At 41.3% G+C, this 21,990-nt stretch overlaps 1 protein-coding gene across 1 annotated transcript; it reads right to left on the bottom strand.

Annotated features, from left to right (window-relative positions):
- Positions 1-463: 463 nt before the first annotated feature.
- Positions 464-21,743, bottom strand: PSMD11 (proteasome 26S subunit, non-ATPase 11). The gene is made up of 14 exons (XM_072111181.1): positions 21,554-21,743; positions 19,083-19,184; positions 16,428-16,552; positions 14,546-14,617; positions 14,355-14,412; positions 13,532-13,726; positions 13,287-13,431; positions 12,206-12,266; positions 7,565-7,627; positions 7,335-7,460; positions 5,479-5,514; positions 4,955-5,006; positions 3,593-3,735; positions 464-1,152 (listed from the first exon to the last, which is right to left on the bottom strand). Exons 1-13 carry the CDS (start codon positions 21,642-21,644, stop codon positions 3,593-3,595), a joined length of 1,269 nt encoding a protein of 422 aa, XP_071967282.1. The 5' UTR covers positions 21,645-21,743; the 3' UTR covers positions 464-1,152.
- Positions 21,744-21,990: the final 247 nt, after the last annotated feature.

Below are 21,990 nucleotides of genomic sequence, written 5' to 3'. Positions count from 1 at the left end.
GCATCCGTTTTTTAAAAACGCATGGGTTTTTTGAAAACGCATGCGTTTTTGTCCGTTTTTCTGGAATTGCGCAATGAAAAATGGACAAAAAACGCATGCGGTTTCAAAAAACGCATGTGTTTTTAAAAAACGGAAGCGTTTTTTAACGATCTGAAAACGCACTTAGTAAAAACGGCCCAAAAACGCCATGTGTGTCTTCACCCTTAGGGTTGAATCATTACAAAGATTTCCTTGGGATTTCCAAAGCAAGTCCTGCAGCAAATTGCGTTACAAACCCAAGACTAGCGGACCGTGTGACCGTGGCCTAACAGATGAGGGCTGGCTTGATTATCATGAAGCATAAAAAAAATTGCTTGAGCTTGTACAAAGCCCATGATGAAGTTGTGTGTGTAGTGCACCTAATATGTAGTGTACACATGTGGTGAGGAGCACACAGAGGTTATACACACCAAAGACAAGGAAAAAAGAAAAAAAAAAGATCTTTATTGGAACACATCTGAACATCAGATATACTCTGGTTTCAGCTGGGTGGAAATTGTGCACCTCTTGTGGGACATTGAAACCCAAAGGACATCAGCAGGGACGAGGGGGCATGTCTTAGAGGAGTGGTAACAGGAGCGGCAATGGCAATTTTTTGTTTCGTTAAATCCCTGCAAGCAGCAAACCCGTTTAATTTATGAAAAGTGAGGGTTCTCCACCAGAGCTGAACCGTGAGCCCAGATGAGTCTTTTCCCTGTTCAGCCTCTGTGGCTCGTGCCACATATAGCACATGCCAAGTGTTTGCCTGCGGAAACAAAGGCTCTGGGGGACCATGGGTAAGCTCAAAGAGACCCCCCACAAGCACTGCTTCAGGTAAGTACACTGAAAGACCTATAAAACAAGCAAGTGTTCTAACCCCGACCCCTGGACGTGGGATGGAAGAGTGGAAATAGTCAAGAGACCCTGGAAGAGGCCTGTGCTAAGGATGCACCCATTCATCAATATATTAAAATTGCTCATTCAAAACAAAAAGATGTTCCTAGGAAAGATGGGGAAAAAATAAAGGATTCCCTTCAGCACCCCCTGCCCCTTTTCCACCATCCCACATGAGGAGGAGAGGTGTCCGCTGCTCCTGCCGCTCTGATTTCTTAATGGCTGATGATTTTCAATGGTCTGAAATGAAAAATGGAAAACATTAGGACCAAAATAAAGACATTGCTATAGAATGTGTAAAAGGGCTGTACCAAAATTACATTACCCCAAATGAGAAGTGTCTGGTCTAACACTGGGGCCCCAAACAATCACAAGAATGTGTCCTGTGTTCCCTCTGTGTGAATAGAGCTATAGCGGGACTCCAGTTTGTGTAATCCTACAATTTGGACAGGTGATCCCTTTAAAAGGGACTGACAGACTTTGGTCCTAGTGCTATCACCTGTTTTAAAGTCTGTTAAAAGGATTGTGTGTATTTAAGTGCAGCCAGACACTGCTAATGGATAATAGTGGTGCAATTTCTGAAACAAACTACTTTGAAATCCAGGAGACCTTGAATAAAAAGTACTAAAATTAGGTTAATAGAAATTTCCACTGACCTGGATCACGCTTTTTTTGCGCAATACATAACCATGGAGCATGATGCACTATTACATACAGGATGCTACATCCTTATGACAACCAGCAGCGGTTGTTTCAATTAGCAAAGAAAACCTCGAATAATGAAACAATGAATGCGTCCTGTCTGCCTGGTGTGTAAAGCAGAAGCAGATGGTTACACTGCTCCAAAGACGGCACACATGTTATTGCCACCCATAGTAACGTGCCATTATCAGTCAGAGCCGCCGTCACCGCAGCAATATTTGACATTTGCTCACGTTGTGTAACCTCCGCTTACCAAAAATAAAAGATCGCTCTGTCCTAATCTAATGTGGTTTCAACCTCAAAATAAGGGAAGTCTCTCTGAACATCTGCACTGCAGTAATACCAGCCAATATGGAGCTTATTAATGACATTTACCAGGGCCTTTATATTCACAGACCTCTCACCTATAACTGGTCAGATGTGAAGCGTTATGTGGGCAAGAATAATCCAGGCCGCTACACAGCGGACATATCCTACTGACAGCGATGCCACAACAGGGTCAACTGCGGTGCTGGAGACTCATCAATACAATTCCTAGAAAACCCCTCTAGGCCAGGGAAACATGGCGTGACAGTCCATAGCAGAACCGGCAACAACCAGTCGAAAACAGCAATAATTGACAGGTTAAATTCCATCCACTATGAGGAAACTGTAAATCATCAGCATTGTCCCCATCCTAAGGTGTCATCGGGTGTGAGATCCAGTCACGCTCCAGTGACAGTAGAAAAGACTGTCCAAGCCACAAACCCTGGCAGGAATAGGAGCTGCCGATGCTCGGCCAATCTGCTCCTATACAGGGCTGTGGAAACTACAATTGTGTATGAGTCCATAGAAAAGCATTTGTTATAATGGACTAGTTCTTCATTCATGTGCATAGAGTCCTAGGGTGATGCCACACGTAGCATTTTCAGTCAGTTAAAAAAAAAGCATTTTTGACAGTTTTTCCTGATTATCTTAATAGATAAACAGTTTCTAGGCGGCTAAACACATGGTAAATGGGCAGAAACGGCCTAAAAAAGGACGCATTTTAAAAAGGACTGAAAATGCATGCCCTAAACGTGGCGTTGTGATCGTGTTTTTGGATCGCATTTAAGCAGGCCGCCAAAAAATGCATGTTTTTGACTAATTTGAAGATAATTGGTCAAACCTGTAAAAAAGGCCCCAAAAACGGCCTAAAAACGCCATGTGTGTCACCACCCTAAGGGTGAAGACACACGTGGCGTTTTTGGGCAGTTTTTAGTTAGTACGTTTTCAGATTGGAAAAAAACGCATGCCTTAAAAAACGCATGCGTTTTTGACCAGTTTGAATTAAGATAATTGGTCAAACCTGTCAAAAATGCATGCGTTTTTTATGATCTGAGAACGCACTAAAAACGGCCCAAAAACTGCCTAAAAACGCCACGTGTGTCACCACCCTAAGGGTGGTGACACAAGTGGCTTTTTTTAGGCCGTTTTTGACAGGTTTCAAAAAACGTTTTTGGTCCGTTTTTAAGCATGCGTTTTTAAAACGCATCCGTTTTTTTACCGTTTACCAAGAGTTTGGCTGCTTTGAACCTGTATATCTATTAAGATAAAGAGGTATAAAGCAGCCAAACACATGATAAATGGTAAAAAATGCATGCATTTATAAACGGACTGAAAACGCCACATGTGGCATCACCCTTAGAAGCAGTCTTTGGAATAGTTTTTGGAATCCACTCCTGGTTTTGGTTTGAATCTTCTATAATAGGTAGTGATGATGTGGTGCTGGCTGCACTTCCCTATGTGACTGAACAAAATACAGCGTTTCCATGCAAGGAGATAAAAAGGTTTGGTCCCCGAATATATGCACAAGTAGGCCACAAATACTCTAAAACGCACACCGACACGTGTAATCTATCCATTTGTGATTACACATTACATTAAAACTGTAAACGTAATGCAAAGTAAACACAGCCTCAGCTAACTCTAATAATCACCTGCACCCTCTGCCACTTACCTATGTGAGCTTCTTGGCCTTGTTATACAGAGAATCCACCACTTTGCTCATGTTCTGAATGGTTTCCAGAGCTGCTTCGTACGTCTTATCTACAGGTGGTTCATCAAAAATGATCAAGACCCCCTCTCCCTGATCTAGAATACCTGTAAAGAGAGAAAATAAAAGGTTAAAGTCTCAATACATAAGGCAATCCTAAATAACCTGGGCTACCTGTAGATGAATGTTCCAAAAACCATCCATGAAAAACATTAATGTGAATATCAAACATTAAAAGGTTCTGACCAGGACATTCTCTGCTATAATGGATTGCACGGTCGTGGACTCGAGTGCATTGCAAAACATTGCAGGCGTGTGCTGTCCATTCAAAAAACACACATGGCATGCGTGCATCTGCCCTCAAACATGGAATTTTAATAAAATACCCCCAATTAAAATAAAGGCATATACTACTGTTTACTGTTCAAGTCCAGTTGTAACTCTTAATGGGGTTCTAAAGGATATATCATTAATATCAGATCAGTAGGGTTGGAGATTCGAGACCCCCGACCTATCTCCCGATAAGGACCCCACTGATCAGCTGAGCCAGCAGTCATAATAACAGGAATCAAATTCTCTGAGTCTACCACTGACAGCAGACCTGGACTTCCATCTCTGTTGAATCGGCTGAAAAGTAGGGGACTTGAGTGTCTAAAGGTGATGCCACACATGGCGTTTTTGGTCCATTTTTAAACATCCGTTTTCAGTCCATTTTTGGCAGTTTACCATGCGTTTGGCTGCTTACAACCTGTTTATCTATTAAGATAATTGGGAAAAAACGGACCAAATATAGACACATACCTGGAAGACCCCTTAAACAGGCCATTCATTAGTAGCGATACTCTATTATACTAAACAAGGTCAGTCTAACTATGTTACACTCACGAATGTTAAAGAATCTTGCATGAGAAAAGCTGTTAAACATAGAAGCCTGGGGATAACAAGTAGGTCATCTACAAGCTGTAAAATTGCATAGTTTGAAAGTGTAAAAGTATATTGTAGTTAAACAGGATTTTTTTTTTCCAAGAAACCTAACAATTAGGAATGATCTGAGCGCTTTACATAACCGGTATTTAGGTGGCCTCCAGGGAGCGCTCATCTGCTTGATCCCTTATCTTCAGCACGCAGCCCGCCCCCTGAGCCTCCGCTAATCCTCCGCACTCATGTGCTAATAAATTCTGCCCAGATGGCTGGAAACGTCTCATTTAGACTAAATGTACCAACATATTAAACCTTTTCTCACCAGACAAGACTCAACACTTGGGGAAAACAAGTGAATGTCATAAGCTCTAAGTCATGTTAAACCAGTCTGGATGTAGTTCTCACCATGAAATTTCTTGTCTAGGATCATCTGGGAGAGTTTACGCTCTACCTCGGGCTAAGAGAAAAAAAAAAATAGAGGAATTTACACAACAGGACAAAATCAAGTTGCACAACAAGTGTTAGTTCTGCACGTTTGGTCAGTGTCAGAGATGAAAGAGCTCCTGGAAAGTGCACGTGTCACCGTCTCCCCCATCTACATGGTGCATTACATACAACCTCTGTATGTAATGGGCTGTGTCAATGTTTAGTGTTCCCATTGTTGAGAGGTGGGTGAAAATACACAGCCACACATCCATCTCCCAATTCACTGTAATAGAGTGTAATAGAGTGCACATTTACAACCACCTCTTCGATGGCTATAAATATAGAACTGAAAGTCCCTCTTCCTGTGGGTCCTGCTAACAAGCCATACAAGTTCATAGTGTGAAACTACCTTATGATTCTCCCTACAGAAATAGCAATGTAGAAAACTACAATGTTAGAATACACTGGATGGACTGAATACCTGCAAGGGAATTATTCCTTACCTTCGACAGTTTGATGAGACTGGATATGTGGTCAATCTACACAAAAAACAAATTAAAAGTTATATCAAAAGCAGGTGGGACAGATCAAATAGTTAAGTATTATGGAAAAAAAAAACTCATTAGATTGCCTTACATTAGATTACACCTACATGCATAATGAAGCAATCCAGTCTCCTAACGAGACTAATAGAATTGAAAAAAACTATCCCCATTAAAATGCTGTCTGTCAAAATGATAAATATATAATCCAGAAACTAATAATTACATTCATCGCATAATTAGTTGTTGCCGGAGCCATGAGGCGCTCAGGTGAGGTCACCCTAAGGGTGATGGCACACGGTCAGTTTTTCAGATGCAGTTTTTGAAGCCAAAAGCAGGTGTGGATCATAATGGGTCAGACAAATAATTGAAAGGTGCTTCTCCTCCTCCTACTTTTACTCAAAATAATTTAAAGCACAACTCTTTTTCCCACAAATCTACAGCTCTTGGGATGTAGGATAACTTTTGAAAACCTATGAGCAATAGTTTCTTTGCTATCCTCCTCAGTTTAGCCTGTCGCTGCCCTAGCTCCTGGCTGTGCCGATTTCTGTTATGATGCTTAAAGTTGTAAACAAAATAGAACTCATAGAAGGAGGGGCTGCTGCTCTCTGCTCACAGAGGAAGAAGGAGGGGGAGGTCATATGACAGTGCTCTGTGTGTGCATAGCAGAGTTGAGCGTGTGTTGCCCTGTGGATGCAGAAGTCCCCTACACAGAATTAAAAGATCTCCCCTGTTCACATTCTCAGACTCTCTGTAACCCATCCCTCATCATCTACTGACACTTTCTGCACAGTTCAGAGAAGCTATTAACCAAACAGCACATACAGTACACTTCATGTAACTGTTTCACTGCTGGTTTCTACTACTTATTACATGCTGCATTCTCCTCCATGCAATGAAAGTTTCCAGGATAGTCATTTTATTAGTCAGTCACTATATACACTATGCAGTGTTCAGTGGATTTACTTGTAGCAATATCACTGGATTTGGTGCTAAACTACTGAGTGAGAGCACAAACAATATCATGAGTAAGGCCAACCTCAATTTGGCTGTAGGGTATATACAGGAAGAGGTTAGACTTTGCCCATTTTTTTTTAAAACTGTTTTACTATAAAAACTCTTTGACAATGTCTACCCTATTCCCTATGTGAGAGCCAGAAAAAGGACAGGCTACTTCCAATCTCATTTAGTTCCCTATACAAATTAGATTAGAAATAATGTAAGTTTAGCAACATTCTCACAGCATTCAGTGAGTCAGTACTGTACATCAATATTTGGAAGTCAAATTTGGAAACTAAAGAAAATCTACCACCAGTATAAAGGATTGTAAACAATGCACACGTACATTCGGGGGTGTGTCCTCTGACAGCTGCCCTCTTTTAGATTCTAATGTAATTGTTTTTACAAAAAAAAGGCTTTAAAAATTCTGCAAATGAGCCGGAGGGGCTCCGGGTTCCATAGTTCTTAATGGAGTCCGGGGCCCATCTGGCTTATTAGCAGAATTTTTAACGTTTTTTTCCCTTAAAAAGCAGGGCATAAGAAGCCAAAAGATGAGCAGATGCTGCTAGTATGCAAGTCTGCTTGGTTTACAATCCTTGATCCTGGTGGTACATTTCCTAAAAGTTCAACTCTTCCCATTAGACTATAATGACTATACTAATTTTGTTCTCCAAATACCGATGCAAAATACTGCTATGTGAAAATGTCCATATTGTGCAGAAAGGAGGCATATATATACAAAGAGTTTGTGCCATCCTAGCAATCCACCATTGCATCAAATTATTCCAGGAGTACTTTCCCATCACACTGATACCTACCTGTACCCTAGAAAAAGGCTCAATGACTCGAATAAGGTTCTGTTCCAACAGGTTGTCATAGAGTTTAGCCAGATGAGTGCTAATAATTGGGTCCTCCCTCAACTCTGCCTTGTAATCTGTCAGTGCCTGTAGAAGAGATTCATCAGGATTTTACTGGCTGATCATAGAAAGTACTATACAAGCCCATCATTATCACTTGAGCACATTATAAAAGGAAAGGACAGACTTACCTTTTCAAAATTGGCAAGCGAGCGGTTCTTGCTGGCCTGGGCAACACACTTCAATGCTTCTGTCTGTAAGGAAATAACATACATTCATTCATGGTTAAAGTGTTTCTGGGATGACAGACAATATTTTAAATATTGATAAACACAGCAAAACAGTATCCACAGCGAAAGATCTACAATCTGTGGTGCACATATGGCTGAGAAACAAATCTACACAGAAATTGACACAATCTGTCAGAAATTGTAGAGCGGGTACTTTAAAGGGAACCTACCACCCCGATTCTACCTATAAAAGGTATAAGGGGTGGTAGGTGGATGGATGGGACGTGAGAATAGCCCTTTTTTGGGCTAATCCTCACGTCCCGGGTTTCTTTTAGAAAACTTTATTACATGTATATGCTAATTTTTTTATGCGGCTACTGGGGCGTAGAGTAGCCGGACATGAGGCTACTAGTCGCAGCTACTCCACGCCCCAGTAGCCGCGTTACTCCGCCTACCAGGTAATCTTCGGCGCGCAGCTCCTGGTAGCTGTGCGCCCTCGTCCGGGTCCCCTGCGTTCTGCGCATGCGCAGAACGCAGGCCTTCGGCTGCGCGGCCGCGGCTCCGGGGCCGGAACTACTGCGCATGCGCAGTACCCGGGGGACTCGGACGAGGGCTCGCAGCTACCAGGAGCTGCGCGCCGAAGATTACCTGGTAGGCGGAGTAACGCGGCTACTGGGGCGTGGAGTAGTCGCGACTAGTAGCTTAATGTCCGGCTACTCCACGCCCCAGTAGCCGCATAAAAAAAATTAGCTTATACATGTAATAAAGTTTTCTAAAAGACACCCGGGACGTGAGGATTAGCCCAAAAAAGGGCTATCCTCACGTCCCATCCATCCACCTACCACCCCTTCTACCTTTATAGGTAGAATCGGGGTGGTAGGTGCCCTTTAATTTACATCTGTAGAGTGCTGGAGATACCTGGGTGCTGTGCACAGAACTTTCCAACACCGTTCTTCAATTTTCCGAGCCATTAATGAGAAGACACGCCCTATTCTCAAGACTGATGATGGGTCCATTCTTGTGATCAGTGGGGGTGCATGCAGGCGGACCTTCATTAATCAGACTTCTCTTAATAGCAACTTAAATAGTTGCCAAGACCACTTTTAAGTGGAGATAAAAGGAGCTGTCCCATCAGGGAAAAGTTCCATCAATAACAGATGTCACAGATTTGAGACCTACTGGAGATCTCCTACAAGATATATGCCAAGTTACAGAGGCAGACCTGATATGTGCAAAGATTACAAGAAGCACAATTATTTGGAGAGTGTGTAATATGATGATATTTTAAAAAAATCTACCAGTATTATTTGGTAAAATTAAACTACACATACTTACCCATAGCCTTCTTCTCAATGATCCCGGCGCTGGTGGTCTTTAATGTTGACACGCCGGTTTGCATGTAAAAAAAAAAAAAGTGTTATAAAAAGCAGCCACAGTGCGTAATGTCCGGTTCTGGGCTGTTGATTATTCATGCCTCTTGCGTGACGTCACCTCCTCCTCCAGCAGGGGAGAGGGAGATGACGTCCAGCGAGAGGCGTGAATAATTAACAGCCCAGAGAAGGACGCACTGTGGCTGTTCTTTATAACCCCTTTTTTTTTTTTTTTTTTTTACAGTGATACCGGCGTGTCAACATTAAAGACAACCAGCGCCGGGATCGTTGAGAAGACGATAGGCACTAAAATATAGTGGTACATTTCTTATAATGCATACTGCTGCATGGAAAATGCTTCATGCAATTTTCGGGATATTCACAAATATGTTTAAAAGGAACCTGTCAACAGAAATTGACCTAATGAACCCCTATCTGTATGTTACCAAGCAGTTGAACACCTTCCAGATAGTGTTTCTTTCAGTATCCAGTGTGGTGGCATCATCCAGAAAATCTACTTTGAAATGAAGTCAAGGAAGAGAGAACTTGACTTCACTTCAAAGTTCATTTTCTGGATGAGGCCATCACACTGCACCACGAAAGAAACAAAAAACTAGAAGGTGTTGCGCTGTTTGACAATATAGTGGTAGTGGTACATTAGACCAATTGCTGATGACAGGTTCCAAACCTGACACATTGTTTATTATTGCACCACACACACACCACATAAATGTTTAACCCCTAGGCGCACCAGGACGTTATAGTACGTCCCGGTGGCTAGATACTTAGCGCACCAGGACGCACTATAACGTCCTGCTTCTGGCACCGGCTCACGAACGGAGCCGGTACCAGAAGCAGCGGCTGTCAGCTGTCTAGTACAGCTGACAGCCTGCGCTAACACCCGCGATCGGAGCCGACTCCGATCGCGGGTGTTAACCCCTTACACGCCGCGGTCAAGCATGACCGCGGCGTGTAAGGGTCTTCCCCCTATGGATCGGATCCCCCGTGCCGCTTACCGGGGGATCCGATCCTCTCCTGGGCAGCTCCGAGGACTGGCATGTGCCCCGGAGCTGCCCGGTTTCCATGGCAGCCAGAACCCTTCCGGGTCTGGCTGTAAACTGTCTGAGCATGCGCAAGCTTGCTCAGACAGTTTACACTGCTCTACAATAAAATAGTATTGTAGAGCAGTGTATTGAACTTAAACCAGTGATCAGAGTATCACTGGTTTAAGTTCAAGTATGTAGAAGTAAAATTATGCAAAAACACTTAACACTACACATTATAATAAATAAAAAATAAATACATAAAAATATAAGCCCCTAAAATGTCACTTTCCCATAAAAACACTTAATAAAGTATAAAAAACATAAAAACACAAAAAACCCCCGCATGTTTGGTATTGCCGCGTCCGTAACAATCTGCATAATAAAACAGAATTGTTACTGGACCCGCACGGTAAACGCCGGAGGAAAAAAACGCAAAAAACGTTCCGAAAAAAAGATAATTTTTAATTAATACCCTATAAAAAATGCTCTAAAAAGTGATTTAAAAAATTTTATGCACTCTAAAATAAGCCCACTAAAAAGAACAACTGTTCTCGCAAAAAATAAGCCCCTAACCAGATTTGTCAGCCAAAAAATAAAAAAGTTATGCATATGAATAGATGGTGATGCTAAAATGAATAAGATTTTCTCCAAATTAGTTTTTATTCAGTACAATTGAATAAAATACACAAAACCCCCACATATTTGGTATCCCTGCGTCCGTAACAATCTGCATAATAAAACAGAATCGTTATTAGATCCGCAAAGTGAACCCCGTAAAAAACAACCTCAAAAAACTCTCTCTGAAAAAAAGATGATTTTTTATTAATGCCCTTTAAAAATGCTCTAAAAAGTGATTTAAAAAAGTTACGCAATCTAAAATAAGACCACTAAAAAGAACAATCCTTCTCGCAAAAAATAAGCCCTTAAACAGATTTGTGAGGTGAAAAATAAAAAAGTTATGCATATGAAAGACGGTGATGCTAAAATTAACAACAATTTTGCCAAATTACTTTTTATTCAGTAAAAATGGGAAAAAATTAAAAATATATATAAATGAAGTATTTTTGTAATCGTGGCGACCCATAGAATAAAAATAATATACTATTTTTATGGTATGGTTAACGGCCAAAAAAAAACCACATAAAAATGTTCCTAAAAATTGACGATTTTCATTTCCTCCACCAACAAAGCTTTAATTAAATCTCACCAATTAGCTATAGATGCCCCAAAATTATGTACCAGAAAAGTGCATCTCATGTGGCAAAAGAAATAAGCCCCTATAGGTCCTCAATAAAAAAAGAAAAAAATTATAGCCTGTACAATGTGACATAGCAAATCTGATTTGGATGGCGCCTCCTTCCCTTCTATGCCCGGCCGTGTGCCCATACAGCAGGTTACCACCACATGTAGGGTATCGGTGTACTCGGGAGAAATTGGGTATCAAACTTTGTGGAGCCTTTTTTCATTTAATCCATTGTAAATGTTTAATTTTCCACCCAAAATGAGTGTATTGTGAAAAAATATTACAATTTTCAGACTGCACCTCCGTTTTGTTTTAACCCCTATAAAACACCTAAAGGGTTAACAAACTTCTTAAAAGTGGTTTTTCATACGTTGAGGGGTGTAGTTTCCACAATGGGGTAATTTATGAGTCTAGCTATTATTTAGGCCTCTCAGTGTCAATTAGAAGTTGAGCAGGTCCATCTAAGTACGGGTTTTGGTGATTTTACAAAAAATGTGAAAAATGATACCTAAATTCTGAGCCTCAGAACATTCTAGTAAAATATGTGGAATCTTAAAAAAACCATGCCAACATAAAGCAGACATTTGGGAAATGTAAGTTATGAATTTATTTGGGTGCTATGACTATCTGCATCAAAAGTAGAGAATTTAGAACGTTGAAAATATAGAATTTTTCCAATTTTTTGCCAAATTTTGTTTTTTTTCATAACTAAACGCAAAAGATTTCATCCAAATTTTTAAACTAATTTGAAGTACAATGTGTCACGAGAAAACAATCTCAAAATCCCCTGGATTTCTCATAGCGTTCCCACGCTATAACCACTTATAGTGACACAGGCCAGATTTGAAAAATGGGTCCGCGTCCTTTAGGCCAAAAGATGCTGTGTCCCGTAGGGGTTAAGAGATCCCACAGTACAGTGATGTGAAAGCCACCGAATACAAACCTGCCGTCCAGCGTAACGGAGTGCTAGCTTCCCGCTAACCAGGGCCTGCACGTCTTCTGGTCTATAGGAAGAGAAAAAAATCCAAAAACATGTAAGTAACGAAAAAGTCCAATTATAATCCTAAAACACAATGTGCCATGATTGTATCTGACCAATTAACATCAAGTAATCTCAAAATTACAGAAAATCCAGTTATTTCAGGCACTGGCGATGTTGTAAGGATGTAACATCCTGGTATCCAGGATCTAGATTTAAAGAAGATCCACCAGCTTAATATGCAGTCCTATGTCAAAGTAGCTGAGAAAGCACAAAATAATCATTATCTCGTTTGGCTACAAAAAAGAAAACGAACGAAAAACGAAAAACAAACATAGTCCTCTAAAAACAAACATAGTCCTCTAAAGTTATAAGGAGAGCGCCTGGTACCTGACTTCTTAGTCACTGACTGGCTACTGTGAATACAGAAAACAAAACAGAAGACATACAGCCAGTCCTCTACTTAAGAGCACCCGACTTACAGGCGACCTCTAGTTACAGATGGACCTCTATCACTGTGACCTCTGATGAAGCTCTCTGGATGCTTTACTATAGTCCCAGGCTGCAATGATCTGCTGTAAAGTGTCTAATGAATCTTTATTGATAATCCTTGGTCCCATTACAGTATATATATATTTAAAAAAAAAAAGTGTCTGGATCTACAATTATAAAATACAGTTTCGACTTGCATACAAATTCGACTTAAGAACAAACCTATGGAACCCATCTTGTACATAACCTGGAGACTGCATGTATACTCAAGTAGTATTTGTGTGCAAGTTAAAACTGCTAGTATATCCGCAACATATGAAGACATATGATCTTAATCAAGTTGTCCCATCATAAGGAGAGTAGATCTATATCATAATCATCCAACATACATAAACAAAGAATTTTTGAAATATACGATGACTTGTCACAGTATAAAGCCAGAACACAGGGCAATGAGTGTTGCCATGATCACTAAAGAAAAGGCTTCTGCAATTTTAAGAATTAAAGTAGAGACTTCTTTCTAGTCTCCTACTCTCTTTATAGAGAGACTTACGTGTTCAACATGATCTTGCAGAGCAGCATGTACTTCAGGGCTGTGATAGCTCTGGGGCTGTCAATGGAGTCATACCCCTCAAATGCCTCATAGAAATAAGAGTAAGCCGTTTTCCAGTCCTTCTCCTCTGCTGCATGGATAATACCTGAAATATCAACCACCGATTAGAGTCAAATTATTTGCCATAGCGATAGACTAAAGTCAATGATTCGGAATGTACAAAGGCATGAATGTTAGTTACTCACCTGACTGCATGTCCAGTGCAGCCTGGAGCTTGGGTGGGCAATAGATGGCATTGGCTGTAGTACGGGCAGACGTTAGGGCGGCTCTGGCTTTGGGTAAGTTGCTAAGGGCATGGTAGGTCTTGCTCTCCAGGAGTTGAACCTCCACCAAAAGGGCTTTGTCATCCATCTTTTTCAGTTCTCTTAGAAGTTGTGAACCTAAAAGACATAAGGATGGATAAGCTTTAATTGACAGAGGTGCCTGGCCCTCAAATGTAATATCTACACATAAAGCACAGAACACAAAGTGGTTTCTTAATGTTCAGCAGCTTCTTTTATAAAGTTTATCAATAGTCTGAGGAATAGTTTAGCTCTCAAAGACAAGCATGTAGAATGTGACTTCAGGTCATAGCGAATATGCTGTGTGATGGGGAAAGTCACACTGAGCCTCATGGGGTAGAAGGGGAGACCAAAAGGCATCTATTACAGGGGAATACAGCAATCTGGGAACTATAAAGATCCCAAGTATCAAAGGATAAATTGTGACTGTGTATCCATTGAGCACTAGAGGCTTAAAGGAAGCCTGTCAGTAGTTTCTAGGAAACCAAATCAACAGCACCTTATACAAACGACAAGGGAGAAAGCTGAAAAGTTGTTGAACACTTGGAGTCTGAGTTCTCAGATTGTGAATGTTCCAGAAAGGTTACATCTCTGTGTTATATATGACATCCGCTACTGTAAGGGGTTAACACTGCCCATTTGAGACAGTGACAAGTCAGACTCCCTTTATGAACTGAATGTGTAACATCCCACATGGAGAATGACTGCCACCTTCTGGCACAATTACCTAATTGCAATGCCTCTTGGTAACGTTTAGTGTCAAAGTAGAGAGACACGAGCCGAGCCTAGGAGGAAAAAAAGGATATATTTTAATAATGGAAGACAAGTACTGATCCTATTGACAAATGGGAAAACCCTATAAGAAAATGCCGCCTAAGAACTGTCTACATACATATATTTGTATCATATGTTACTTACCTCCAGTGCCTGGCGCAGAAAGGTCCTCTTCTCAGCCTTGGCCCATTCAATGCATTCCAAGCACAGCTCCACCTAAAAGAGAGACCACTGGTTATAGAGGCTGTAGTCAATGCAGATGAAATAAGAAAAATGTGACAATTCTGGAGTTGTTTGCGCCACATTTTAGTCCTAGTGTCACATTTTAACTTTTTCACATCTCTACTTCCAATCCATTATATGGCTCTCTTTACCAGCTTTCTGAAGTGTTATCTCAGAGAAGAGTCATGACTCCCAGCACTAAAAGCCATTAGCAGTACACAGAGCCTCAGCTGACAGCACAGCGGGGAGCCGGGATCATGAGATCATCTGCCAAACTGCATTTGCAATTCACACAAGTAACGTAAAAACTACAAGAGAGAAATAATCTCACAGCGCTGGATCAATTATTGGTCTACAATCCTTTTTTAATAGTTTGTAACCTTGATATGCAGCCAATAGATGGCTTCTATAGATAGGTCTCCCATGCTTTCACCCCTGAGGAAGTCGTCTAGGACGACGATACGCATGGGGAGCTCATTACCCCTGCATTTCCCTACCGCCTGATGGCCAGCCTTATGAGAGCACTTTAGGTTACTATACCTGGGTACTATTGGCACATCACATGCACTTTCAGGCTTATTTAGTCCTTTTGATACTTGATTCATGCTTTGGCTGTTCACAGGATTCATGAATTTTTAGGGATGCACTGTTACTATTTACTGATATTTTGATTTGTTGAGACTTGGCATTCCTCTATATATTTTGGTTGGTAGGTTTTCAGTCCACCACAGGGGGACTTAGCAGGGGTCTTCATTGGGTCGACCTGCACCTTGGTCACCAGTCGATATGTATGTATATTACATGTTTTAGATGTTTTTAATTGTGTGTCATATGTATCTTGTTTGGTAATGAATAAAGTTTACAATGCTTTTTGCATATAGTGTAATTTATAGTTTGCTGTCCTCTCTAGACTGCTAGTTGGAGACCAAGCTGCTGAGACTCACTGCTCACCCTCCTTTCTGGATAAAACTTCTATGTAATCTGACATCTCAGTGATCTGTCTGCTTTAGGGTGCGGTCACACATTGCGTTTAATGCATGCGTTTAAAAACACATTGCAATAGCTGAAGAGTGATTTGCCTAATTAAACAGCAGTTACAAAACGCAACCGTTAACACATTCAGTAACGCAAGTGTTAACTTTTGTGTTTTGCAAACGCAAATGTTAACAGCTGTTTAATTAGGCAAATCACACTTCAGCTATTCCAATGCGTTTTTAAACACATGCGTTAAACTGGACATGTGCCCGCACCCTTACTAGCAAGACAGAATACAGCAGTGATGTCAGACAGAAAGTACATTTATCAGGAAGGCATGAGGTCTGAGAGTAGCCAAGAAAGCAAAGAAATAAGTACTTTTCTCTAAAAAGATAGTACAAGAGAATACAAAAATACTTGTGAAATATCGATTTATACAAAGTTTGATGAATAGCTAGGGATGAATTAAGATCTTGAAAGCCCCTCCACATATAAAGGCTTCATGCAGTTTAGCCAAGGTAAGCTGGTGGGTTTCCAAACCACTTGCATATTATGGTTTATGAAAGATGGAGTTGTGAAAGTTAAGTGGAAAAAATGATTTTAATGACTCCTGTACAAAGAGGAGGTGATATATATACAGTTCTCTGATGGTCTGGAATTCAGCATGCAAAATCTGCCAGTTCCAGGGAAGCAAGTGACCCATGATGTACCTGGTAGTCCCTTATGTCCTGTCCCTATGGCACTAAACACACGCTTGGTTATCTGAAGTAAGCATCCTCATACACCCAAAGCAGATAATACTTCTCAGGAAAGCCTATAACAACCTCACCTCCTGTCCAGTAGCAGCTTCCATGTCCAGGAAAAGGTCCAGGAGGGATCTTACAAGACGAGCCGCTTTCGCCTTACTGATGGAGTTCAGGAAGGGCCGGACATATTTTAGAAGACCACCAAGCTCTGAAACAGAGGCAAGAAGGTTAGAAGGCTAAAAGTGTACAAGGACAGAGGATAGATCACACTATGCAAATAGCTTTCGTGGAGTTGCAGATAATTTACAAAGTGATTATATAATATATTACTGCCTAGACCAGTGATGGCCAACCTATGACACGCGTGTCAGTGCTGACACGCATAGCCATTTACAGTGACACGCGGCTGCCGGAGAGTTAAGTTTCATCCTCGGCTCCTACACGGCCAGGTGCAGTAGCCGGGAGGCTGAGAGATTGTCCAGCACATTGTAATAAATAGATGATGTGGAGAATCCCCATGTACTGCCAGACTGTAGTATACTGTAGTATGGTAGTACATGGTAGGATCAATCACACAACCTAGGGTTAAAGTACCCTAGAAGTTAAATAATTATACATATATGTTATTTAAACTATAAATATCACAAAATTATGGGTTTTTTGTCAAGGTGACACACCACCCGAGTTATGCTCGGTTTTTTGGCAAATTTTGACACACCAAGCTCATAAGGTTGCCCATCGCTGGCCTAGACAGTCCTTTTAATGCTACGCTACAGAAATATTAATTCTCACATAACATGCAGTATGAAAATAACTTGGGTAATTTGTATAAACATGTGATACCATCTCAGCAGGGGGCTGGCTGCTATTTATATGTACTCAGAAAATTAATAATACGGTATAGATTACATTAGATTCACGAAACCTCATCCTATCACTTAACACAAGTGGCACAATATTTACAGGGATAGAAAGTAGAGCCAGTCAGCAGATCCCACCATCTGTTCAACTAGCATGACCCCACTATCATTTCTGTCTACGCCCTCGGAGAGGATTCTAGTCCATGTCATTACTTACTGCATACAGACTTGTATACAATCCATAGACGAGTCAGGGGGGCCGGCTATCAGTGATTGACAATTGTCTCTACATGCACAGTCATACACAGATGAGTCAGTGGAGGAAGCGCCGTCAGCGAATGACAGCCCTCAATGTATTACTGGACACGTAGAGACTCATCTACTATTTCATACACAAAGAAAGACCAGAGAAATAGATCACTGACTATTTATAAAATATTTTACACAATCCTTTATTTCAGTCTGCTCAGCATCTCTTGCTCTTAAACACACAACCTGCACATAGTACCTGCACAATACTCTGAGCATCATGATCCTCTGCCCAGTTTTTACAATCTGCCTGCAGAAAGGACACTATGGGGGAGACTTAACAGAAGGGTTTGAGAGCAGAAGGGTTTGTTATAAAAGAGCTGTAGAAAACTGAAATCTGAGCTCCTTTTGGCTGCTATGGGCAACTAGCCCAGTTCTACTCTCAGATACTTCTGATAAATCTCCCCCTATAAAAAAACCTTCTCACCTCATACTGCTCAATAACATGCTGCCTACAGATATGACACTATGCACTATACAATTGGCTCCTTCCTCCTGCTCATAACATGCTGCCTGCAGATATGACACTATGCATTGTACACCCGGCTCCTTCCTCCTGCTCATAACATGCTGCCTGCAGATAGGACACTATGCATTATACACTCATCTCCTCCTCAATAACATGCTGCTTGCAGATTGTACAAAATACTTTCAGCTACTTCTGTTCTATAACATGCAGCATCTACACGTGGAGTTCAGGAACACAAGGAGATGCGCACAAGTTGTAGTGTCCTATTGGTTGGCTGTGTGATATGGAGCAGGAGTAGATAAGAGTATTGTTCATAGTGTTTTGTGTATAATCAGAAGAAGCCAAGCAGTTTGTACTTAATTTCCTATCAGCAAGTAGCAGGTTATAGAGCAGGAGGAACTGAGCAGATAGTACACTATCTACAATTGGTTCAGCTCCTTCTCGTTATAACACACAGCCAGCCAATAGCACACTGTGAAATCTGCAGGTAGCATGTTCTAGAGCTGGATAGTCTGAGCAGAATCTGCACAGTGTTCTACCTGAAGGTTATAGAAAAGGGGAAGCAGAGCAGATGGGACACAGTATTATTTACTCAGCTCCTGCATGTAGGCCTCTAAGCACAAGACTCTCAGCTACTTCACTGTCCTGTAATATGTCCTGTTCAGATAACACTCTGTGTGAAAATAACACATCATTTTCATGGTGATAAGTCCCCTTTAAGGAATTCACAATTAACAGATTTATTTCCAAAAATAGTGGAAACCCCAATGGTGGCTGAAGCAGGGCAATTATTTTTTTTAATATTTTTATCACCACAGATCCCATGGAGTTTTCAAAGATTCTAAGAAAACCTCTTTATTAACTCAGATTTGAGAATAAGAACAGATGTATCTAAAAGTATCAGATGGTTACACAATACAAGGAGGTGATGAATGGAAATCAGCTGTAATATCAGACAAGATGTCATTTCTGGCAATAAAATCTGTTTGTTTAGGCCTTTAGGTAATGTCTCCTACTCTTGTTTTATGTGTAAAAATTATTTACAAAGATACAGAGACTACAGAAAATTAACAACTCGGGGCGTCCCCTTTTGAACTCACCGGCTGCCTGTCCGGTTTTGGCCAGGAGCCCACCCAACTCCAAAATGCTCTGTTCCTTGACGCGTACGGCTTCCTCATCGCTTTCCTGGATGTCTCGCTTCACTACAAGGTAAACAATCACAGCGTCAACACTCGATACAGAAGATATAAATTCTATATCCAACATCTTCACAGTATGGTAACACATTGATGGAAAATGCTGAACAAAGAAAAAGTTGAACTGTAATTGGGTGGTTGCTATTGGCATTTGCTTCAATATTATATATTTATAGAGCACATGGTGCTGTACATTTGATAAGGGGTTCACATAAGTTACACAAAAAACAAGTGTGAATAAAGTACAAAAGACATATCATTAGACTGAAGTGGAACAGGACTGGAGGACCCTTCACTGCACCCTGGTGAGACAACACATTGCTGCAGAAACATGGCGTTACATGTGCTAGGTATGAGCAGGGTCCCCTACAGTGACATCCCTTAAGTTTTACAGTGGGGATCCTTTATATCATGTTAAATATAACCCAACTGGGTAGAAAACCCTATGAAGCCCAATAAAATTGATTCATTAAATTTACATTTAGTAGCTTAGTATTCCTTAGTAACCAATCACAACAATGTCTTCATATTAAATGGAAAAAGTAAGCAGCTAGCTGATTGGAGCCCTAAGAAAGGTACAAACTAACCAATAGTCCTTGTAACCCATAGTAACAAAACAATGATACAATACTATGGGGTCTGATATGATGTATTGGCAGTAAACATAGTGACTGTGCATTCAAAGGAGGAGACAAAACTCTGTTCTTATGATCAATGGATTTCCAGACGTCCATTGATAAGACACTTAGATCCTAACCAGCAAATAGGTGACTACTGTGACTCATGGGATTAAAGTTTTTGGCAAAACTGGCAAACAGTGTAAAGTTTAGTGCAGGGGAAAGGAACATAGCACAAAATCTCTATTCACTGTTTCCCAAATCTCTGAATCATAGTCGCCCATGAGCCCTAAACATGCCATAAGAAAGTGAGGCAAGATTTGACAACTTCTGGCATAAGTTTTGTTAAAAACTGGCATATGTACCAATTATTATAGTCTACAATGCCAACACTGCACCACAAAGAGTCATATTTGGCATATTTCACAGCATAAACTAAGCCAACAAATAAGTGGCGTACAAGTGGAATGGAGATTGTGGTGGTTCTGAGGTTTCAGTTATTGATTCCCCCCCCCTTCATCTCTTAACCTAGCAGGAATCCTCACTGTCAGTATTATCAATAGGATAACACCTGTAAATATCAGAACATTCCTTTAGAGAAACACTGAAAGTAAAATTTATAATTCTCCTAATCCCATTAATCCTGTGATGTAAATATATGTTATAGATGCATTTTGTCTTACAATCCAGGATGAAAAACTAGTTAAGAGTTAACTTTTTAAAACTAAGGGTTTTGTTACAACTGTATCTAGTGAATCAAAAAAAAAATTAGGATAAACACAAGTGAAGGGATATCTCAGGTTTGAGATATTACACCTGGACAAGTAATCCTTTACTGACAGAAAGCAGAGGTCTTGGCAAGTAACTGAACATCTAATTTTAGAAAGATGCTGAATGGGTAATTTATTATAGAATGATTAAAAGAATTGTCAGGTGGGTGAAAAACATGGCTGCTTTATACCAAAAACACCACCACACCTGACCATGTGTGCTGGTATTGCAGCTCAGCTCTATAGGAATGAATGAAGCTTAGTGGCAATACCCAGCACTGGCCATGATCAGCTGTTTTTGGAAGAGAACATCCATGTTTTTTGGATGCATTCTTTGAAGCCAGAAGGTGGAGTGGGTCAGAATCGGTGAGACATGTTTCTGTATTTTCATTCCACTTCTGGTTTGGACATCAGAAACAGCATCTTAAATCGTAAATGTGACAACGCACCCTCCAGACATCCCCTTTAAGTTTTATAAACCTAAAAGCCTGGGAACTCTGGCCTGCCCCTAATTTACAGTTTCAATATGATGAGACACTAACCAATATGGTCACACTTACAACATTCTGATATGTTGTGCAAAGGCTGAGCGGCCTAGTCATGGAGTGAATCTTTGCCCCTACCATTTATGACTATAGGAAAGCTGGGTGACCCAACTTTCCCAAATTACAGCTGAATAGAACAGGGCTCTGTGACAATGGTCATGGTTGGGTGTTGTTCATCTATGAGTGTAGCTCCTGGATATAATTTCTCTATATATAGGTATGTGTAGATATATGTATACAGCACTGCCTATCCTATAGCTTCCTATAGGTGTATACCAGTGATCACGTGTGGTACTAGGCCCAGCAGCTCCACTACACCAGGGCACCACATATCTACACACAGCTCTAACAATGGCACACAGTCAGCAGTGTGGGCTCCATGTTCCCTCCATACACAGCCGGCAGCGGCGCCCTCCCCCGGCCCCCTCAGGCGCCCCGCTCACCTATAGACTGCAGGATGTCTATACTCGCCGCCCGGTCCGTCACCAGCATTTCTTGCGCTCTCTGGAACTCGATCACAGCCGCTGTCGCCATCTTGCCCTATTCCTGCACCCTGACACAGCTCTTCCGGGCCGGAAGTAGCGGTGCCGGAAGTTCACCCCCCATGCCCCAGTGAAAGCCTGTTCCGGGGGAGACCGCGGGGGCTCATGGGAAGTGTAGTTTAAAGTGGAGATAAAGGGATTTGGAGGCGTGCAGAGACTATGATGTAATCTGTGGGGATGTAACCCAGTGTAACCCAAACTCTTCTGGTTATGGCCCTAATAGAGCAGCTTGAAGGTGGCCAAAGGCTATGCCCTGGCTACAGAAGGCACGTTGAGGGGCAGAATAATTGACCCTTTCAGCAGTGGCGTAACTAGGAGAGACAGGGCCCCCTAGCTCT

Source organism: Engystomops pustulosus, chromosome 6 (assembly GCF_040894005.1).
Source record: "Engystomops pustulosus chromosome 6, aEngPut4.maternal, whole genome shotgun sequence".
Taxonomy (NCBI): Eukaryota; Metazoa; Chordata; class Amphibia; order Anura; family Leptodactylidae; genus Engystomops; species Engystomops pustulosus.
This window is presented reverse-complemented; position numbering and strand designations above follow the sequence as displayed.